At 34.0% G+C, this 16821-nt stretch overlaps 2 protein-coding genes across 9 annotated transcripts; both read left to right on the top strand.

The window, feature by feature from the left end:
* The first annotated feature begins 3208 nt into the window (after positions 1-3208).
* LOC112733306 (inactive TPR repeat-containing thioredoxin TTL3) lies at positions 3209-8790 on the top strand. 8 transcript variants are annotated; one of them, XM_025782228.3, is made up of 7 exons: positions 3209-3745; positions 3897-4064; positions 4173-4257; positions 4484-5269; positions 5936-6904; positions 6991-7183; positions 8586-8790. In XM_025782228.3, exons 5-7 carry the CDS (start codon positions 6507-6509, stop codon positions 8610-8612), a joined length of 618 nt encoding a protein of 205 aa, XP_025638013.1. In that variant the 5' UTR covers positions 3209-3745; positions 3897-4064; positions 4173-4257; positions 4484-5269; positions 5936-6506; the 3' UTR covers positions 8613-8790. The 8 variants fall into 8 exon arrangements, with proteins under 8 accessions (XP_025638013.1, XP_025638009.1, XP_025638012.1 ...); XM_025782224.3 differs by lacking the exon at positions 8586-8790 and adding an exon at positions 7340-7592; XM_025782227.3 differs by lacking the exon at positions 8586-8790 and adding an exon at positions 7340-7592 and having other exon boundaries at positions 3219-3745; positions 4484-4766.
* A 2831-nt stretch (positions 8791-11621) lies between these two features.
* LOC140177724 (secreted RxLR effector protein 161-like) lies at positions 11622-12047 on the top strand. Its single transcript, XM_072210872.1, has 2 exons — positions 11622-11854; positions 11897-12047. Exons 1-2 carry the CDS (start codon positions 11622-11624, stop codon positions 12045-12047), a joined length of 384 nt encoding a protein of 127 aa, XP_072066973.1.
* The last annotated feature ends 4774 nt before the right edge of the window (positions 12048-16821 follow it).

Here is a 16821-nt window from a genome sequence, read left to right as displayed (position 1 = left end):
ATAATAATTCATTATTAACTTTGTCTGACCTTACATAAGTATTCCTTTGCGCCTTTGCTCAGCCTTAAACCACAGTAGATTATTAGATTCGCCGCCATTGTCGTTTTGTAGTTGCCTCTTAGCGTCACTATTGCTGGAGGAGGCAGTCGAAGCTGCTGGTGTGTCACCCTACTTTGCTTCTCGTGGTGAGATTATTTGATTCTGTTTTAATTTACCGTAATACTCTACTGCTAATTTTGTTCTAAATCTGCTTAATATCAATTTCACATTAATTCCAATTTATACCAGATAAGTTGTTGTTGCTGTGATCCTTGATGTCGCTGTTGATATTGCCTGAAAATCAACAAGGTTACTGCCACTGCTGTAAATTAAAAATAAACAAAAGAGGATTTGATGCATTTAAATATTGAGCTTCGACTAAACCGAGGTAGGATATTTATTTTAAAATCAACTGTTTTAAATGATGAATGCCAAGAAAGCCTAATGAATAACTGTAAAAAATTTATAGTTGTTTTTTGTAGTTAATTGATGAATTGAGTTGAGTTTGTGCTTGGTCTGGAATTATTATGATGATAGTTTAATTGTGTCTGTTTTTCTAATTATTGAGAATGAGTTCTTGCTGTAAATTTGGTTATATTAATAATATTCTTTTGGTTATTAAATTGAATGGATTGTGAGTCTTGTTATTTTTATTTGAGATAGAGAGAACCCGCAAGGGTGGATAGGTCCTATTTTTAGGGGAGGTTATGTCCGAATTTTTATAAAAATATAAGAACTTAATTAAATTAAATTGTGTTCGAAGTTTGTCAAAGTATGGAAAATCAAATTGGTTTAGCATAGACTTACTGATAAAGAAATAAGAAATAAATAAGAAGATAAAGATTCAAACTGAATAAAAAAATACATTGAAATTGAAATAGAAATAAAAAGGATAGATTGAAATTGAGTACAAAGAGAATCACTCTACTTTCTATCCAATTTCTTGACGAAACAAGAAAGGGACTCCTTAACCTTACTTGTCAACGCCATAGTTTGGGAATTGAATCGAAGGGACTCCTCAACCTTCTACCCAATTCCCCAATGCAACAAGAGAGGGACTCCTCAACATCAATTGTCCACACCATGGTTTCATCACGAAACCAAAAAAGGGATTTTAAACCTCTAAATCATTCTATGCTACGACTACCACACTTGTATGAGGTATTTATAACCTCTTATTATGTTAAAATACAGAAAAACCTAAGCTCATAAACATAAGGCCCAATCTAGTAATTAAATAAACAAAATGAAAATACATCAAATTAAATTAAAATATTCAAAAAATATAAACTAATATCTTCTAAACAATACTTGAACTCTTCATATCTCGAACATTTGAAGCACGTATCATTTTCCTCCTCTTAAAAAAAGATTCATCTTCAAATCTTGTAGGTGGAAAAATAGAATATGAAAAGCACAAAAATTACAAGGAAGATAATTTCTTTTTTTTCTTTTTTTGTATATATTTCTTTTTTTTCTCATTTTTTTGCACTGCATGCTTTTTTTATTTTTTTAAACAATAAAATCAACAATGATGACAAAACAATAATGAAACACAAACGAAAAACAAGAACACGAGAACTTAAAGAAAGACGCGACAGACACTAGACTCTTTTTTTTATGATAAAAGAAGAATATATATAGATTAATAAGAATTAATCTAATACCTGAGCTCTGATATCAAATGATAAAGAAATAAGAAATAAACAAGAAGATAAAGATTCAAATTGAATAAAAAAATACATTGAAATTGAAATAGAAATAAAAAGGATAGATTGAAATTGAGTACAAAGAGAATCACTCTACTTTCTACCCAATTTTTTGACGCAACAAGAAATGGACTCCTCAACCTAACTTGTCAACGCCATAGTTTGGGACTTGAATCGAAGGGACTCCTCAACCTTCTACTTAATTCCCCGATTCAACAAGAGAGGGACTCCTTAACCTCAATTGTCCACACCATGGTTTCATCATGAAACCAAAAAGAGGGTTTTGAAACCTCTAAATCATTCTATGCTATGACTACCCTAGTGTATGAGGTATTTATAAGCTCTTATTATGTTAAAATATAGAAAACCCTAAGCCCATAAACATAAGGCTCAATCTAGTAATTAAATAAACAAAATCAAAATACATCAAATTAAATTAAAATATTCTAAAAATGTAGACTAATATCTTCTAAATAATACCTGAACTCTTCATATTTCGAACATTTGAAGCACGTATCATTCTCCTCCTCTTCAAAAAAGATTTGTCCTCGAATCTTGTAGGTGAAAAAATAGAATATGAAAAGCACAAAAATTACAAGGAAGATAAATTTTTTTTCTTTTTTTGTATATATTTCTTTTTTTTCTCCTTTTTTTTTTTGCATTGAATGCTTTTTTTATTTTTTTAAACAATAAAATCAACAAGGATGACAAAACAATAATGAAACACAAACGGAAAATAAAACGCGAGAACTTAAAGAAAGACGCGACCGACACTGGACTCTTTTTTTTATGATAAAAGAAGAACAGATATAGATTAATAAGAATTAATCTAATACCTGGGCTCTGATACCAAATGATAAAGAAATAAGAAATAAATAAGAAGATAGAGATTCAAACTGAATAAAAAAAATACATTGAAATTGAAATAGAAATAAAAAAGATAGATTAAAATTGAGTACAAAGAGAATCACTCTACTTTCTACCCAATTTCTTGATGCAACAAGAAATGGAATCCTCAACCTAACTTGTCAACGCCATAGTTTGAGAATTGAATCAAAGGGACTCTTCAATCTTCTACTCAATTTCCCGATGCAACAAGAGAGGGACTCCTCAACCTCAATTGTCCACACCATGGTTTCATCACGAAACCAAAAAAGAGGTTTTAAACTTTTAAATCATTCTGTACTACGACTACGCTAGTGTATGATGTATTTATAACCTCTTATTATGTTAAAATATAGAAAACCCTAAGTCCACAAGCATAAGGCCCAATCTAGTAATTAAATAAATAAAATCAAAATACATCAAATTAAATTAAAATATTCTAAAAATATAAATTAATATCTTCTAAATAATACTTGAACTCTTCATATCTCGAACATTTGAAGCACGTATCACTTACGGAACCTATGCTTGGAACATGTTGTTTATTCATACTATTTAAGTGACTTTTAAATTGTAAAGAAAATTGAAAGGATTTTTAAATACTGGATTGGTGCTGGTTATTAATAGTCATAAGTTTGAAAAATGGATATTCTTTTAGGATGGTAAGGTTAAATTTTTAAAGTACTTGAGAATGGATTAAAAGAATGCTTAAGAAAGATAAGGAAAAGTTTAAGAAAATATATGAGAGTAAAGATTCCCTAATCTCTGCTCCACTCTGCACCTCTGCGTGGTTGTGGAGTTGTGCGGCTGCCATCCATCCTTCTCTCCCCGGCGTCAACCTTTTGCCTCTCCTCCATATGCACAATGCGTGAAATCCCTGCTTTCTCCTCCACAGTGTGCAAAATCCGTAGTCTCCGCTCCACCGTGCGATTCTGTGTCGTCGTGGAGTGGACCATGTGGCTGCCCATACATCCACCTTTCATCGTTGTCGAAGAAGAAGATTTCTACTTTGATTCCATGGAAGAAGAAGAAGATTTCTTTGATGAAATGGATGAAACAGCCATGCTGATGGTGGTGTTGCCGACGATGATGCTCTTGATGAGTATGAGATGGTAACCCCTTTTCTTTTTCTGTTTCTATTTCTTTGAACCTTTCAGTTATTCATCGAGTTCATATAAAAACCTTTTTTTAAAAATTTGTTTATTTAAGAGAAAAAGGGGGTATTTGTTTTCATGCTCATAAGGTGTTTGATGATTGTTGCAGCTCACTAAGGTAACTGATACATCAGCTGCACAAGCAAGGAAGGAAAAAGTCATTCAGGGTATTCAGTGGGATAGATTGAACATATCAAGAGATAGTTACAGAGTTACAAGGCTTGAACAATATAAGAATTATGAGAATATTCCTGCTTCTGGGGATGCTGTAAATGAGGTTTCTTTTTTTTTTTTTAATATTTTTTGTGTTATCAAACCCTTTTCCTTTGGGATTATAGGGTGCAGGAAAAGATGCAGAAGTAAATTTTGTTTCTTTGTCTCTCAGGATTGCAAAAGTTCTGTGAAGGGTGGAAAATACTGACTTTTTCTATAATACAAGAATGGTTAAACCTACCATCCTTCATTTTCAGGTTTGTTTGATTTTTCACATGGTGCTCGGACCTTGTTGCTACTTGATTTTATTCCTATTATGTTTGTTGTATTGTTGATAAGTATTGTAGTGTTTCTTGATGAGAGTACATGGCTGAAAAGTTAAAAAATGAATGTAATTCTTGATGAAAGCCCCTGATTAACTAGTTGTGGAAGATATAAGCTGCTATAGATTCAATATGTACATAATATTCGGTGGTTCTGCAGTACTTGTTTGGCAGTCTTGTCTTGTACAGCTGCATTTCTTCATATGTCTTGTCTACTGCCTTCTTTGTCTCGCCACCGGCTCCCATCCAGCGCCGCTGCGACCATCTTCTTCTCCTCCTTACAACTCTGCACTATGGCTCTCTAGCTCGCCCCTGCCTCCCTCATTTTCAGTCGCAGAATCAGAACAGAGTCACTCCAGTTCCAGCGAGTTCAGACGCAGCAGCGGCTAGTCACTGCTATTGCATCCCTCTCTCCTATGCTCTTGCTCTGTTCTTCGACTCAGGTTCTCAAATTACCTTTTCTTCCATGTTTTAGTTAATTTAGGATTAGTTATATGTTGATTCTAGTGTTAATTTACTTTGGTTAAGATTATTTGCTATTGTTAGTTGAGTTTAGGTTAGAATTAGGATTTTCTTATTATAATTAATGTTAGTTTATACATAGTTAAACATGCTGTTAAAAGCTTCTTGAGTTTGAATTTCAAATTATTTGGATTGATTAACTGATACTTTACTGAGTCACTACAAAATGCTGCTGATTTTTCATGTCATTGGTGCTAAATTTTGAATTGGTATTGCAAAGAATACTTGTTACTGCTATTTTTGTGTTGTTTATGTTTTTGCATGCCAAGTGTTCGACAATATGCTAAGTAGTATTTGGTGTGATGTGGATGTTGTGGAGTTTTCCTATTATGGAGCACCTGCACCAACTCCTAAAGAGCAATTATATACAGAGCTCGCTGATGGCTTAAGGGGAAGCGATTCTTGTATTGGCTTTGGTTCTCAGGTGCTTTTGCCTTGAAGAGTCAATTTCTTTTGTGTACTAAGTGAAATTCAAATGAAAACAATGATTCTTTTGTCTTCTTGCCATAAACATTTTTTTTTACTTTCATTATTCAGTAACTTCTTCTTTTTATATGTAGAATTATTCACTGTTTCATTTAGTCCTATTAAAATCTTATGGGTTTATTATGGAAGATATGAGCAAGTGCTGTTGATGGATGATAAAAGATATTTAATAATTGTTCTTTGCGATGAAAGATAGAGCTTGTAGTATAGCAAGTGGAAGAGTTTGGTACACTGTAAATTTGGCTTTTAAGTAAAGGGATTATTAAACTAGCAATTTTAAGTTGGATTAAAATAGTAATTTGCCTTCTTTTTCTTTCATTTTTTCTGAGCTTACCAATTGAGGGTTTTAGTGTTGTCTTAATTCATGACTCTCTGATTTGGATGATTAGATACTTCTTTCTTTTACTAGTTAAAGGAGTTGATAGTATATAAACCCGGTTGTATTGTTGTTTTACATTAAGAATTCTTACATACTGGTTTTACTCTTCCATATATTGATTTGATCCTTTTTATCTTGAACCTTGGTCCAATGCTGGCATCTATATGAAGTTTTGGTATGTTTTCCCCTTCTCTGATTTTCAATTTTTTAATTGTTGTACTCAAGGTTGCAATCCAAGAGACCTACGGAACCTTGGAGGCTATTGAAGGGTAAGAGCAACAACAACAAGGTGGATGTTGACTTTGGTTGTGGTTTGGTTGGGAGAATTCTCCAACTCAAAAGCAACAATAGGTTGAGAAAATCATCAGTTCATTCACTACCCTTGAAAGCAAGCAACAACAAAGGACAACAGAGAGATCATAAGGTGGAAAACGAATCCAACAAGCCTCAAATTCATGAATCAAAGACTCCAAGTCCAAGAAACAAATTCACTGAGACCTTTCACACATTGAATGATGATAATAAACAAGCTAGAAAGAGCACCTCTGCCTACCGAAACAGCCAGAATTGAAGACCTTCAGATGCTGCAAGAAGCTCAACATTATCATCATCTGGTAACTCGGAGAAGCAACACAGAGAAGCCATTGGTAATTCTCTGTAACTTGCTAGGATCAACACTAATAGTCACCACCAAAAAGAAAACTTGAGTAGGTCCCCAGTCAAAGATTTTAGTCCCTTAAAACTCACTGGAAACTTGATAGTTAACAATAGCCCAAGAACCAGTGTATCCAAGAGCATGGAAAGTACTCCCAAGAGTAAAGAGTTAAACCCCATGTCAAGTTCTTATTATAACAATGCAAGCAGAGGAGGACTAATGGAGAATATAATGAGAAGGAACAATGATGAGTTTGCAGCTCAGTTTCGGAGTCTAAGGAATAATAATGGAGTAGACCCTGAGTTGTTGAAGGGAATGGGAAATGAAGCATACAAGCAGGGAAGGTTTGAAGAGGCTTTGACCTTGTATGACAGAGCAATTGCTATTGACTCCAACAAGGCTACATATCATTGTAATAAGAGTGCAGCTTTGATCGCATTGGGACGGCTTCTTGAAGCGATCATGGAGTGTGAGGAAGCTATCAAGTTAGACCCTTCTTATGGCAGAGCTCACAACCATTTGGCAACAATATATTTCAGGTACTTGGATCATAAAAATGAAAATGGCGGTGATTTTGTTTCTATTAATCTTTTCCCCCTTATAATAAAATTGTGAATTGGTGCAGGCTTGGAGAAGCAGAAAAGGCACTAACTTGTAATCAAGCAGCTTCAGATGATGATTCGGTTGTTGCTTTTCAAGCTCAGGCTCTTAAAGGCCACCTTAACAAATGCACTGAAGCTAGAAAAGTCAAAGATTGGAAAACTATAATAAAGGAAACACAGTCCGTAATATCATTAGGAGCCAATTTAGCTCCAAAGGTTAGTTTCCATGGTCTGGTTAACTTTTCTAATCCAATTCACCCAATTATCACTCACTGGTATCGTAAAATTTCTTTACTATATATAAGTTCCATACAATCACTAGTCCCTTAATAAGCCTTATGTTGAATAAAAAAATGGGTATGTATGTAACAGATATATGCTTTACAAACTGAAGCCTTATTGAAGCTCCTAAGACATCAAGAGGCACATGCCACTTATGCAGATTATTGACTCAATAATATCGCATGGTTGAATTCCATAGAAGAACAGAGTGAAAAATAGAATCCTAGGATTGGACTTATTTTTATTTGAAGCAAACATTTTTTTAAATTTGATTATGCAATTTTTAGCAAGAGATTTACTATGTTGATATTTTTATAAAGATATTATTTTATTTTTCAGTTAATTTTGTTGTTTTTGCCACAAGTTTATATTCAATAGATGAAAAATATGAAGATTTATAGCATTAAAAATCCAAAAAAGGCCATCAAAATTATCTTTAAAATTAAACAAAAAATTTAGCGTTTTTTAAAAGCAATTTTTTTTAAATTTGTATTCAAAATAGCGGCGGTTTTATAACCGCCGCAAATAGTCATAAATAAAAAACGTTAAAACATTGCAGCGGTTCATAACCGCCGGTAAAAAATAGACTAAATTCTATACTTGTATATCGCGGCGGTTTAAAACCGCCGCTAAATTAGTTGCCACAAAATATTGGTTCATCGGCGGTTATACTAGCGGTTGCTGGAAACTGCTGCAAAACCTATTCCCGACGCCCGTAACCAGGGTGGTCCACTAAACCGCCGGGCTTTGATTTTGCGGCGGTTTAAAACCGCCGCTAATTGGAGAAAAACCGCCGCTAAGCAGCGCTTATGCTGTAGTCATCGCTCATAGAAAGGACGTTGGCTGCGGTAGGGACGACGATACATAACGCCTATCTCAGGACCACTGTCGGGTATCGGACAACGAACCGACACATGAGCTCATGGCCTGAATAGGAATAGAGATTCATCATGTGCATTTGTATGAATTGCTTGGGTGTGCCTTCTATTGCTATGTTATGTTATCTGTGAAATTTTTTGCTGTTTAACTTGCGTGAATTGCTTGTATGTTTATATTGTGTACCTTGCTTGTGCTTGTTAGTTTATAAATATGACTGTGAACTGAGGTGATTGATGATTGATTAATGTAACTGGAAATTTTTTTAAAGAAATATATTTCGAAAAAAAGCTGCTAAATCATTTAAAGTAAGAACTCAGAATTTTAAAGGTTTAATAAAGGAGATTATTCTTGAAAGATAAGAAAGCTGTGTGTAATTATTCTTTAATTTTATGGCATTCTCGACCTCTACTGAGAACGAGTGATTTAGTTCTCACTCTAAAATTTTCACCCCTTTCAGTGTCACCGGCTTGAAGAATCAGTGTGAAGCTGCGGACGGATAGTGAATTCTGTTTTCTGAACCTAATTGCCTTTATAAAGTCTCCTTGCTCTTGTTGCTTAAGATTTTATTTTATACAGAGGGGTAGGTATTGTATCTTAGTTTCATTTGATTTTACTTGTATAATATTTATTATTATTAGTATTTATATGATTATTATTACTTAGAGAGCTTTGATATGTGACTTTAAAGAATAAACAAAAAAATTATGGAGTTTTCTTAAAACTAAAATGTGACATCGATATAAAGGCTCAATATTAAATAGATAATAAAGAAAAATAGGTCAGTATCACCTTACTTTTAGTACGATCATGACGTACTAAAAATTGGATCATTACATCAGAAAAATCAACCGAAGAAGCCTTGAAAAGCCGGGTGAATTTAAAAATGTTGCAGAATCAAGCCGTACACAAGAAGGACGAGGTCGTGGTTTTAATTTTCAAAGTAGAAGCAGAAGAAGTTTTAGAGGAAGAGGTCACAGAAATTACAACCAAGGAAGTTATAATAATTTTACACCGCCTAATCAAGGAAGAGGTGGAACAAATTTCAAGCTTGTCAACCGAGGAAGAGATCAAGACAATTTTTATCAAGAACGAACTAATTTCAACTGATTTCATTGTGGAAAGTATGGACACAAAGCAGCAGATTGCAGATTCAAAATGGTGAATAACAATCAAGCATACGTTGCAAATACTAATGATAATCTGCGTACTCAAATTTTATTTTTTTACAAGTAATTCATGTGATGAAGATGAAAATATATGGTACTTGGATAATACCTACAGTAATCATATGTCTGGTAGAAAAGAATTAATTTCTTCACTAAATGATTCAGTTAAACTATTATTGAAGTTTGGTAATAGTACAAAGATCCCTATTGAAGGAAAAGGGCAAATACCAATTAGATTAAAGGATGGTTCTCTAAATTATATTTCTGATATTTTCTATGCTCCTAAACTTGATTTCAATTTACTAAGTATGGGGGCAGTTATCTGAGAAGGGATATAAGATGATACCATATCGTGGATATTGTACTGTGTTTGAAAACAACGAAAGGTTCATAGATAAAGTAAAGATGACTTCAAACAGAAAATTTTCATTAAAGATTCAACATATTAATCTCTCTTGCATGAGTTCTATAATACTTGATGATAGCTAGTTGTGGCATATGCGGTTTGGGCATTTTCATTTTCCTGACCTAAACTACCTATCAAGAAAAAAACTTGTTTCTGGTCTACCACGAGTTCATATTTCTAATTGTGTTTGTGAGATTTGACAATTGGAAAAGAAGTACAGAGATCCATTCCGTACAAAAAAGTCATGGAGATCCAGAAGATTACTTGAAATTGTGCATTCAGACATTTGTTCTGTTGAAGTTCCAAGCAATAGTGGTAGCAGGTACTTTATCACTTTTATTGATGATTTTAGTAGATATACATGGGTATAATTTTTGAAGCAAAAATTAGAAGCATGTGATATCTTCAAGACATTTAAGGCATTTGTCAAAAAATAAGATGGTTGTAAAATCAAAATTCTCAAAACAGACAGAGGGACAAAATATCTTGCGTGTTCAGATTACTTTAAGTAACATAATTTAACACCAACTAACAACCAAATATAATCCCTAACAAAATGAAGTTGCTGAAAGAAAGAATAGAATCATCATGGATATGGTAAGATGCATGCTCAATTCATAACAAATGCTTAAAGAAATTTGGGCAGAAGTAGTCACAACGGTAGAGTGTCCAGCGAAGAGTGTTCCAGATAAAACTCCAGAGGAAGCTTGGAATGAAAATCAGCCTTCCATTCATCATTTTAGAGTCTTTGGGTGTATTGCTTATGCCCATGTACCAGACTAGTTAAGGAAGAAGTTAGATGACAAAGGCGAGAAGTGTATTTTTATCGGCTGTAGCACAGATTCAAAAGCATACAAGTTGTACAATCTAGAAACAAAGAAAGTGATCATCAACAGAGACATGACATTTGATGAGAAAGACGTGTGGGATTGGGACACAAACAGAAAAATAGCCGATTGTAATTTCAAATACTTGTGATGATGAAGAAGAAAGACAAACGGGCACAACCGAACAACCAAATTCATCTAGAAGATCGCATAGAGAGAGAAGACTACCTGCTAGATTAGTAGATTATGAAGTTGGCAATGACAACGATTTGTCCGATGAAGAAATCATAAATTTTGCTCTATTTTTAGATTTTGAGCTATTGAACTTTGAAGAAGTCTATAGAGACAACAATTGGAAGAAAATAATGGATCATGAGATTCATGCCATTAAGAAGAATGACACATGGGAGCTGACAGATTTACCAGCCGATAAGAAGCCGATTGGAGTAAAGTGGGTTTACAAAACAAAGTACAAATCCAATGATGAAGTTGTTCATTTCATAGCAAGATTAGTTGCTAAGGGATACAAACAAAAGCCAGGTATCGAATCCTTTGAAGTATTTTCTCCTGTTGCTAGATTAGACACTATTCGTATGATTATTTCACTCTCGGCTCAAAATAAGTTGAAGATATATCAAATGGATGTTAAGTCGGCATTTCTAAATGGCACTTTAGAAGAAGAAATGTATGTTGAGCAACCTGCAGGATATGAAGTTCCTGGAGAAGAAAATAAAGTTTACAGGTTGAAAAAAGCCTTGTATGGGTTAAAGCAAACACCAAGAGTATGGTATAAGAAAATTGATTCTTATTTTAATGAGAATAGTTTCAAAAGATGTCCGTTTGAGAATACTCTTTACATCAAGTTTATTGAACTTTGAGATATCTTGATTGTGTGTCTTTATGTTGACGATTTAATCTTTACTGGCAACAATTTGAAGATAATTGTAGAATTCAGGGAGGCTATGATAAAGCACTTTGAAATGGCAGATATGGGCTTGATGTCTTATTTTCTTGGCATTTAAGTTCTTCAAAATGATGATGAAATTTTTATTTCTTAGAAGAAATATGCAAACGATATTTTGAAGAAATTTTAGATGGAGCACTCAAAATCAGTTCCTACTCCGATCAAAGAGAAGTTCAAGTTGCCAAGAGAAGATAAAGGAAGATTAGTAAATCCCACATCTTACAAAAGCTTGATTGGAAGTTTGAGGTACTTAATTGCAACCAGACCAGATATTGTATTTGGAGTTAGTTTGCTTAGTAGATTTATGGAGGAGCCTTGTACCAACCATTTGCAAGCTGCAACGGATTCTTCGATATATCAAAGGTACTTTAAATGATGGTATTTATTATGAAAATACTAATGAAGTGAATCTTGTGGTTACACTGATAGTGATTTGGCTGAAGATATAGAAACAAGAAAATGTACTTTAGGATTTGCATTTCATCTTGGTTTTGGTGCAATTTCATGGTCATCGAAGAAACAACCAGTAGTAGCACTCTCTACAGTAAAAGCATAATATATAGCAGCAGCAAGTTGTGCAATGCAAGCAATTTGGCTAAGAAGAATTCTTGAGGAATTGAATGAGAAATAAAGTACTTCAACAACGATATTTTGTGATAACAACTCAACTATTGCACTTTGCAAAAATCCAGTATTCCATGAGAGATCAAAGTATATTGATATACGATTTCACAAAATTAGAGAATTGGTGAAGAACAAGTTGCAGATATATTAACAAAGCCATTGAAGACCGAGTTATTTTACAAGTTAAAGAAGATGCTTGGAATGATAAATTCTACAAGCTTGATTTAAGGGAGACAATGTTAGATAATTAAATCATGAACATTCAAGAATAGTACAAACACAACATGCTAGAATATTGAAGAAATTCAAAATCAAATTGAATTGGAATTGAAAACCAAGTTGCACCATAAATTATACGGTGGTAGAAACTACAAGAATGCAAGTTGTTTTTCTTTTGAAAGACAACACAACACTCATGAAGAATGAAGAATCATGAATTGGAAGCTTCAAGTTGATGACTAAAGAATTTGAAGTAAAATTGAATAAGGAATTTGACTAGTCAAAGTTTCTACTTGTTTCTTGAGTTATTATAACTAGTGCTTAGTTGTTATAAGAATTATTATTTCATTACGAAAGTTTGCTTATATAAAGACTTCATATGTATGTTGTTAATTATCTCTTCATGAATCAAAATGCTTAGAGTTCATTTCAAAAATTCTCTCTTATATTCTTATGATTGTTGGTGAGTTTGAGAGATGAAAAATATGATAACGTTATTTATGTGAGTGAGTGATCCTAAGGCCAATTAAGTGTGGGTATTATACTTACATCTCACACATGTGTCTCCACATATCTTTGCACACATAAGTAGATATAATTTATATCACCCTTCATTCTCTTAGTTTTTTCAGAATTTTTCTCCTCATTTATCAATTTATAATGTTTTTTTCTCTGTATTCTAGATGCTGGATGCTGTGTTTTGCACTTTCAAACCTTGCATTTCTATTTTCTTTTCTCTCCACCATTATCTTATTCATACACGCCTCCTTTATCATAAAAGTCTCTACATTCTTTTTCATTAAGAAAGTTTCTTTTTCCAAAATTTAAAATTTGTTGTCATTTAAGTCCATCAATATCATGTCATTGATTTGTGACACCCACAAGATATCTATCATCACTTTGACTTAATCAAAGTTTTTGGTTTTCATCACACTCTAATCACCTGCAATTTTCAGAAAATTCTCCTCACTCCATGCATGGGAAGGCATGCCAACTACTTCAACCAAAGTTTTCCTTGTTCATTTCTATTCCTCTTCTGTCCATTTTGTTTTATCACTCCAAAGTAATTTAGTAAGAAAGAAGAATGTAGTGCTTCGTACATATTCTTAATAGAATCAAACATAAGATTATAAGAACCATCTTAAAAGAGTCTTAACATTTGAACTCTACAAAAATGTGCCAATCCTTAAACATATTTGGAATTGTTTCTCCCGCGTTCAATGAAATGACCGATTCACCAATTATACTCCTTTTTAATTCCTCCAATTTGTTTTTTATCGGCCTTGCTAATTACCTCTTCCATTACTACTTTTACACTATTTTCATTTCTAACTTTTTGATGTATGCCTTGATTGCCTTTCCCCTTCGTCTGACCTATCAATGCATTTTGAAAGTTCTTTCATCTCTATTTTTTTTGTTGCACCACCTTTCTTAGAGCATGTCGTCCAGGATTTCAATTTCTTCTTTTTCTCAGCCACGACCTTGCCTTGACGATGAAGAACCTTTATCTGCAAGTTTTTACAACCACGTCTCCCTTGGTCTCTAAGTACTAGCTTGTTCCTCAATTTTCACTCTCATGTTCCCATTTTCAGCTTGAAGGTCGGTTTAAGCTTTTGATACTTCGAAGGAGGTCATCAATTACCTTTCAATTTTGATATTTTTGTACCTTCTCCCATCGACTCCAACTTGCCTAATACCGTTCCTGCAGTCGAAACACTGCTTCGATGGTCGAAATTATTGATAGTCGAAAAAGTTCATTTTTTTGTACCAATAAATTGCCTCTTTAAAACTTGTGACTTTATTCTAAAAGATTCAGGGTTTAATATTCCTCATTCTAGACACATGTACCCTTTCAGATTCTTTAAAATTTTGAAAAATTGTTATGCTTCTCTTAAAATCGCGCTCTTTTCTAATAATGTGTAACACCTTGGGCCTTAATTACCTTTTTCTTAAATGAAACAAAACATTACTTCTTTGAATCACATCATTCTTAATTCTAGAATTTTCTCCTTGAAGAAACCCTAATTTTTTTCTCCCTAGGCAATCATGCTTTTCATAGTTTCCCAATTCTTTCACTAATCTTCTCTGTCAACCGTCATCGCCACCTTTTTCTTTAACCTCCATTACTACCACCTCTCATTCTTGCGGAAAAGAAGACAAAGCTTTGACTTTTCCTTCACTAATGGCCAAATCGATGCAGTTTCACGATGACGATGGAGTTTTAAGGGGCCCCAAATCCAGATGCAAAAACTTCTAGTCTTTGGCATCGCCAGGTATTTTTTTCATTCTTGGTTAATGGGGAGTTGTATTCCTTTTTGGGTCTCTTGGCAACCCAGGAGCAGATTGATTCTGTTTCTTCCTTTTTTTCCATCACCACCAGAATATTTGCCATTGATTTCTGTAAGAACGTCAAGGCTTCATATTTTGCTTGTTCGAGTGTTCAGAACTACTCCCCCTAAGAATTTGAGTCCTCTTTTCTCAACCTGGATGCCTCGATTGTCACATGTATATAAAACCAATTTGGGAATCTTTAAATATTGTTGATTCATTAGAATTAGCTACTTTTGATCTTTCTTATATTGCTCCTTTGCTAGGGGTCAGTCTGTACTTCTAGTGCCCATCTACCAATAACTTCTATTTTCCTTATGGGATGATGGGCCCGCCTTAATGGACATTTTCACTTTGACCGGTTTACCAATCACTGGTGAATTTGTGTCATGGTCGATGGACTACCCTATAAAGATGATTTCAACATCAATTTTGATGTGATTTCCATCTCAAGCTTTATTGAAAACAAGATGGATTCTGACGAAGACCGTGTTTTTGATAGTGAACATGTGGCCTTTCTTTTACTTTGGCTCAACTATTTCTTTTTCTATTCCAAGCCAATTTAAATTCAAAAGAACAATTACTTACCCCTGGACATTATGCTCCATCATAAAAAACTTCTTGACCTTCTTGCCTTGATCTTGAGCTAACTTTTTGAAACTCTTTCTTTAATTGTTGGTGAAATCCGTTAAGGAGATCCTTTAATCAACCTTTTTTGGCCCCATTTGGGTTGTAAATTTGTCGCTCAAAGCTATTCTAGAGCCTCGCCTCTCATTTTCTGGATCAAAATTTCCAACACTCCTATTCATGGCATTCGTCTTCCCCATCTTTCCTAGACAAAACCTAAAACCATATCCCCCATTGGTGCCTTTTGACACTTTGTCAGAACCTTATTCGACATTAAGGAGGACAATAATATCTCATATTTTCCAAATCCATTCTCATTTTGAACTAGCTCCGTTTCATGTCTAAATTCTTTTACCAAATCTCAACCAGAAAATAAAAAATCTGTCAATGACATGTGGGCTAGGATCTTAACTCCTCAAATCCTTCCTGTTGGCTCACCGCAAGAATCGACTTGGGCTCTCAAAAGGAAACTAGTGTTTATTCACCATAGTATATGGCTCGACAGTTTGGTTTAGCCCAAGCCTTGCCTTTTCCTTTGTCTCTCGACCCTAAAGCTCAAAAGGTTCATTACGAGGTGTCAGAGACACAAGAATTTGATAAAATATTGGAAATAAATCACCAGAGGATGTCAACTCAATACCACTATCTTAATATCACACATTGCTTCTTATCAACTCCTGATTTTCAAAAATGGTGGTCAAACTACTTTTTTGCTCGTTGCACTTTTGCCAATCAAGCACTCTCAAACCTGGTCTTTTCCCTCACAGAGGTAGCATAAAAAAGAACTAGAGGTAAGCAAAATAAATCTTCTATTAAATTTTCAGTATTTCTTTCAACATCTCACTTACCTTATTTTTTCAATGTCCTTAGTTACTCCACACACACCTATCACTCGGATTGCTATTCGTCCTCAACAAATTGGAAAAATCTTAGCTATTGATAAAACTGTAATATCACCAGAATATCCCGTAGGGCAAGAGACAAAGCAAAGGAGGGTCGATCCCTACTTCAAAGAAGCATGGACCCGTTGATGTCATAACGAGAACTAAAATACAAAAGCTTAAAAAGACCTGACCTGCAACATCAAAGGTATATATTTGATGGCGTCTATCATAACTTTATAACTTTTCCTCACTTGCAATTTTTTTATATGATGCGGTAGAAACAAACACAAAAATGGGCTTCTTCTTAAGTTGTGGATATCGATGATCCTTTTGATCAAGAAATAGACCCATCAGTTTGTGCTAAAACAGAATTCCTTCAGCTTACTCAACCTACTTCCACTATTATTTCACCTACCTCTGTTCCGACTCAGCATCCAATAGCTTATGCTTCAATTTCTCCTTCATTGGTACCCCTTTTATTTAGTCTTTCTGTTAAGTTCCTTCTGACTACCTCTTAATCTTATATTTTTATTCCCTGGATTCTTAACATAGAAATTTGTCACCAAAGACATTACCTCCATACCATCGATATAGAAATTCGTCGACCATATTCCCTCTCTAGGAACTGGAGATTTGCATTTTGAGAAT

The sequence above is a fragment of the Arachis hypogaea genome, chromosome 13, assembly GCF_003086295.3.
Source record: "Arachis hypogaea cultivar Tifrunner chromosome 13, arahy.Tifrunner.gnm2.J5K5, whole genome shotgun sequence".
Classification (NCBI taxonomy): Eukaryota; Viridiplantae; Streptophyta; class Magnoliopsida; order Fabales; family Fabaceae; genus Arachis; species Arachis hypogaea.
This window is presented reverse-complemented; position numbering and strand designations above follow the sequence as displayed.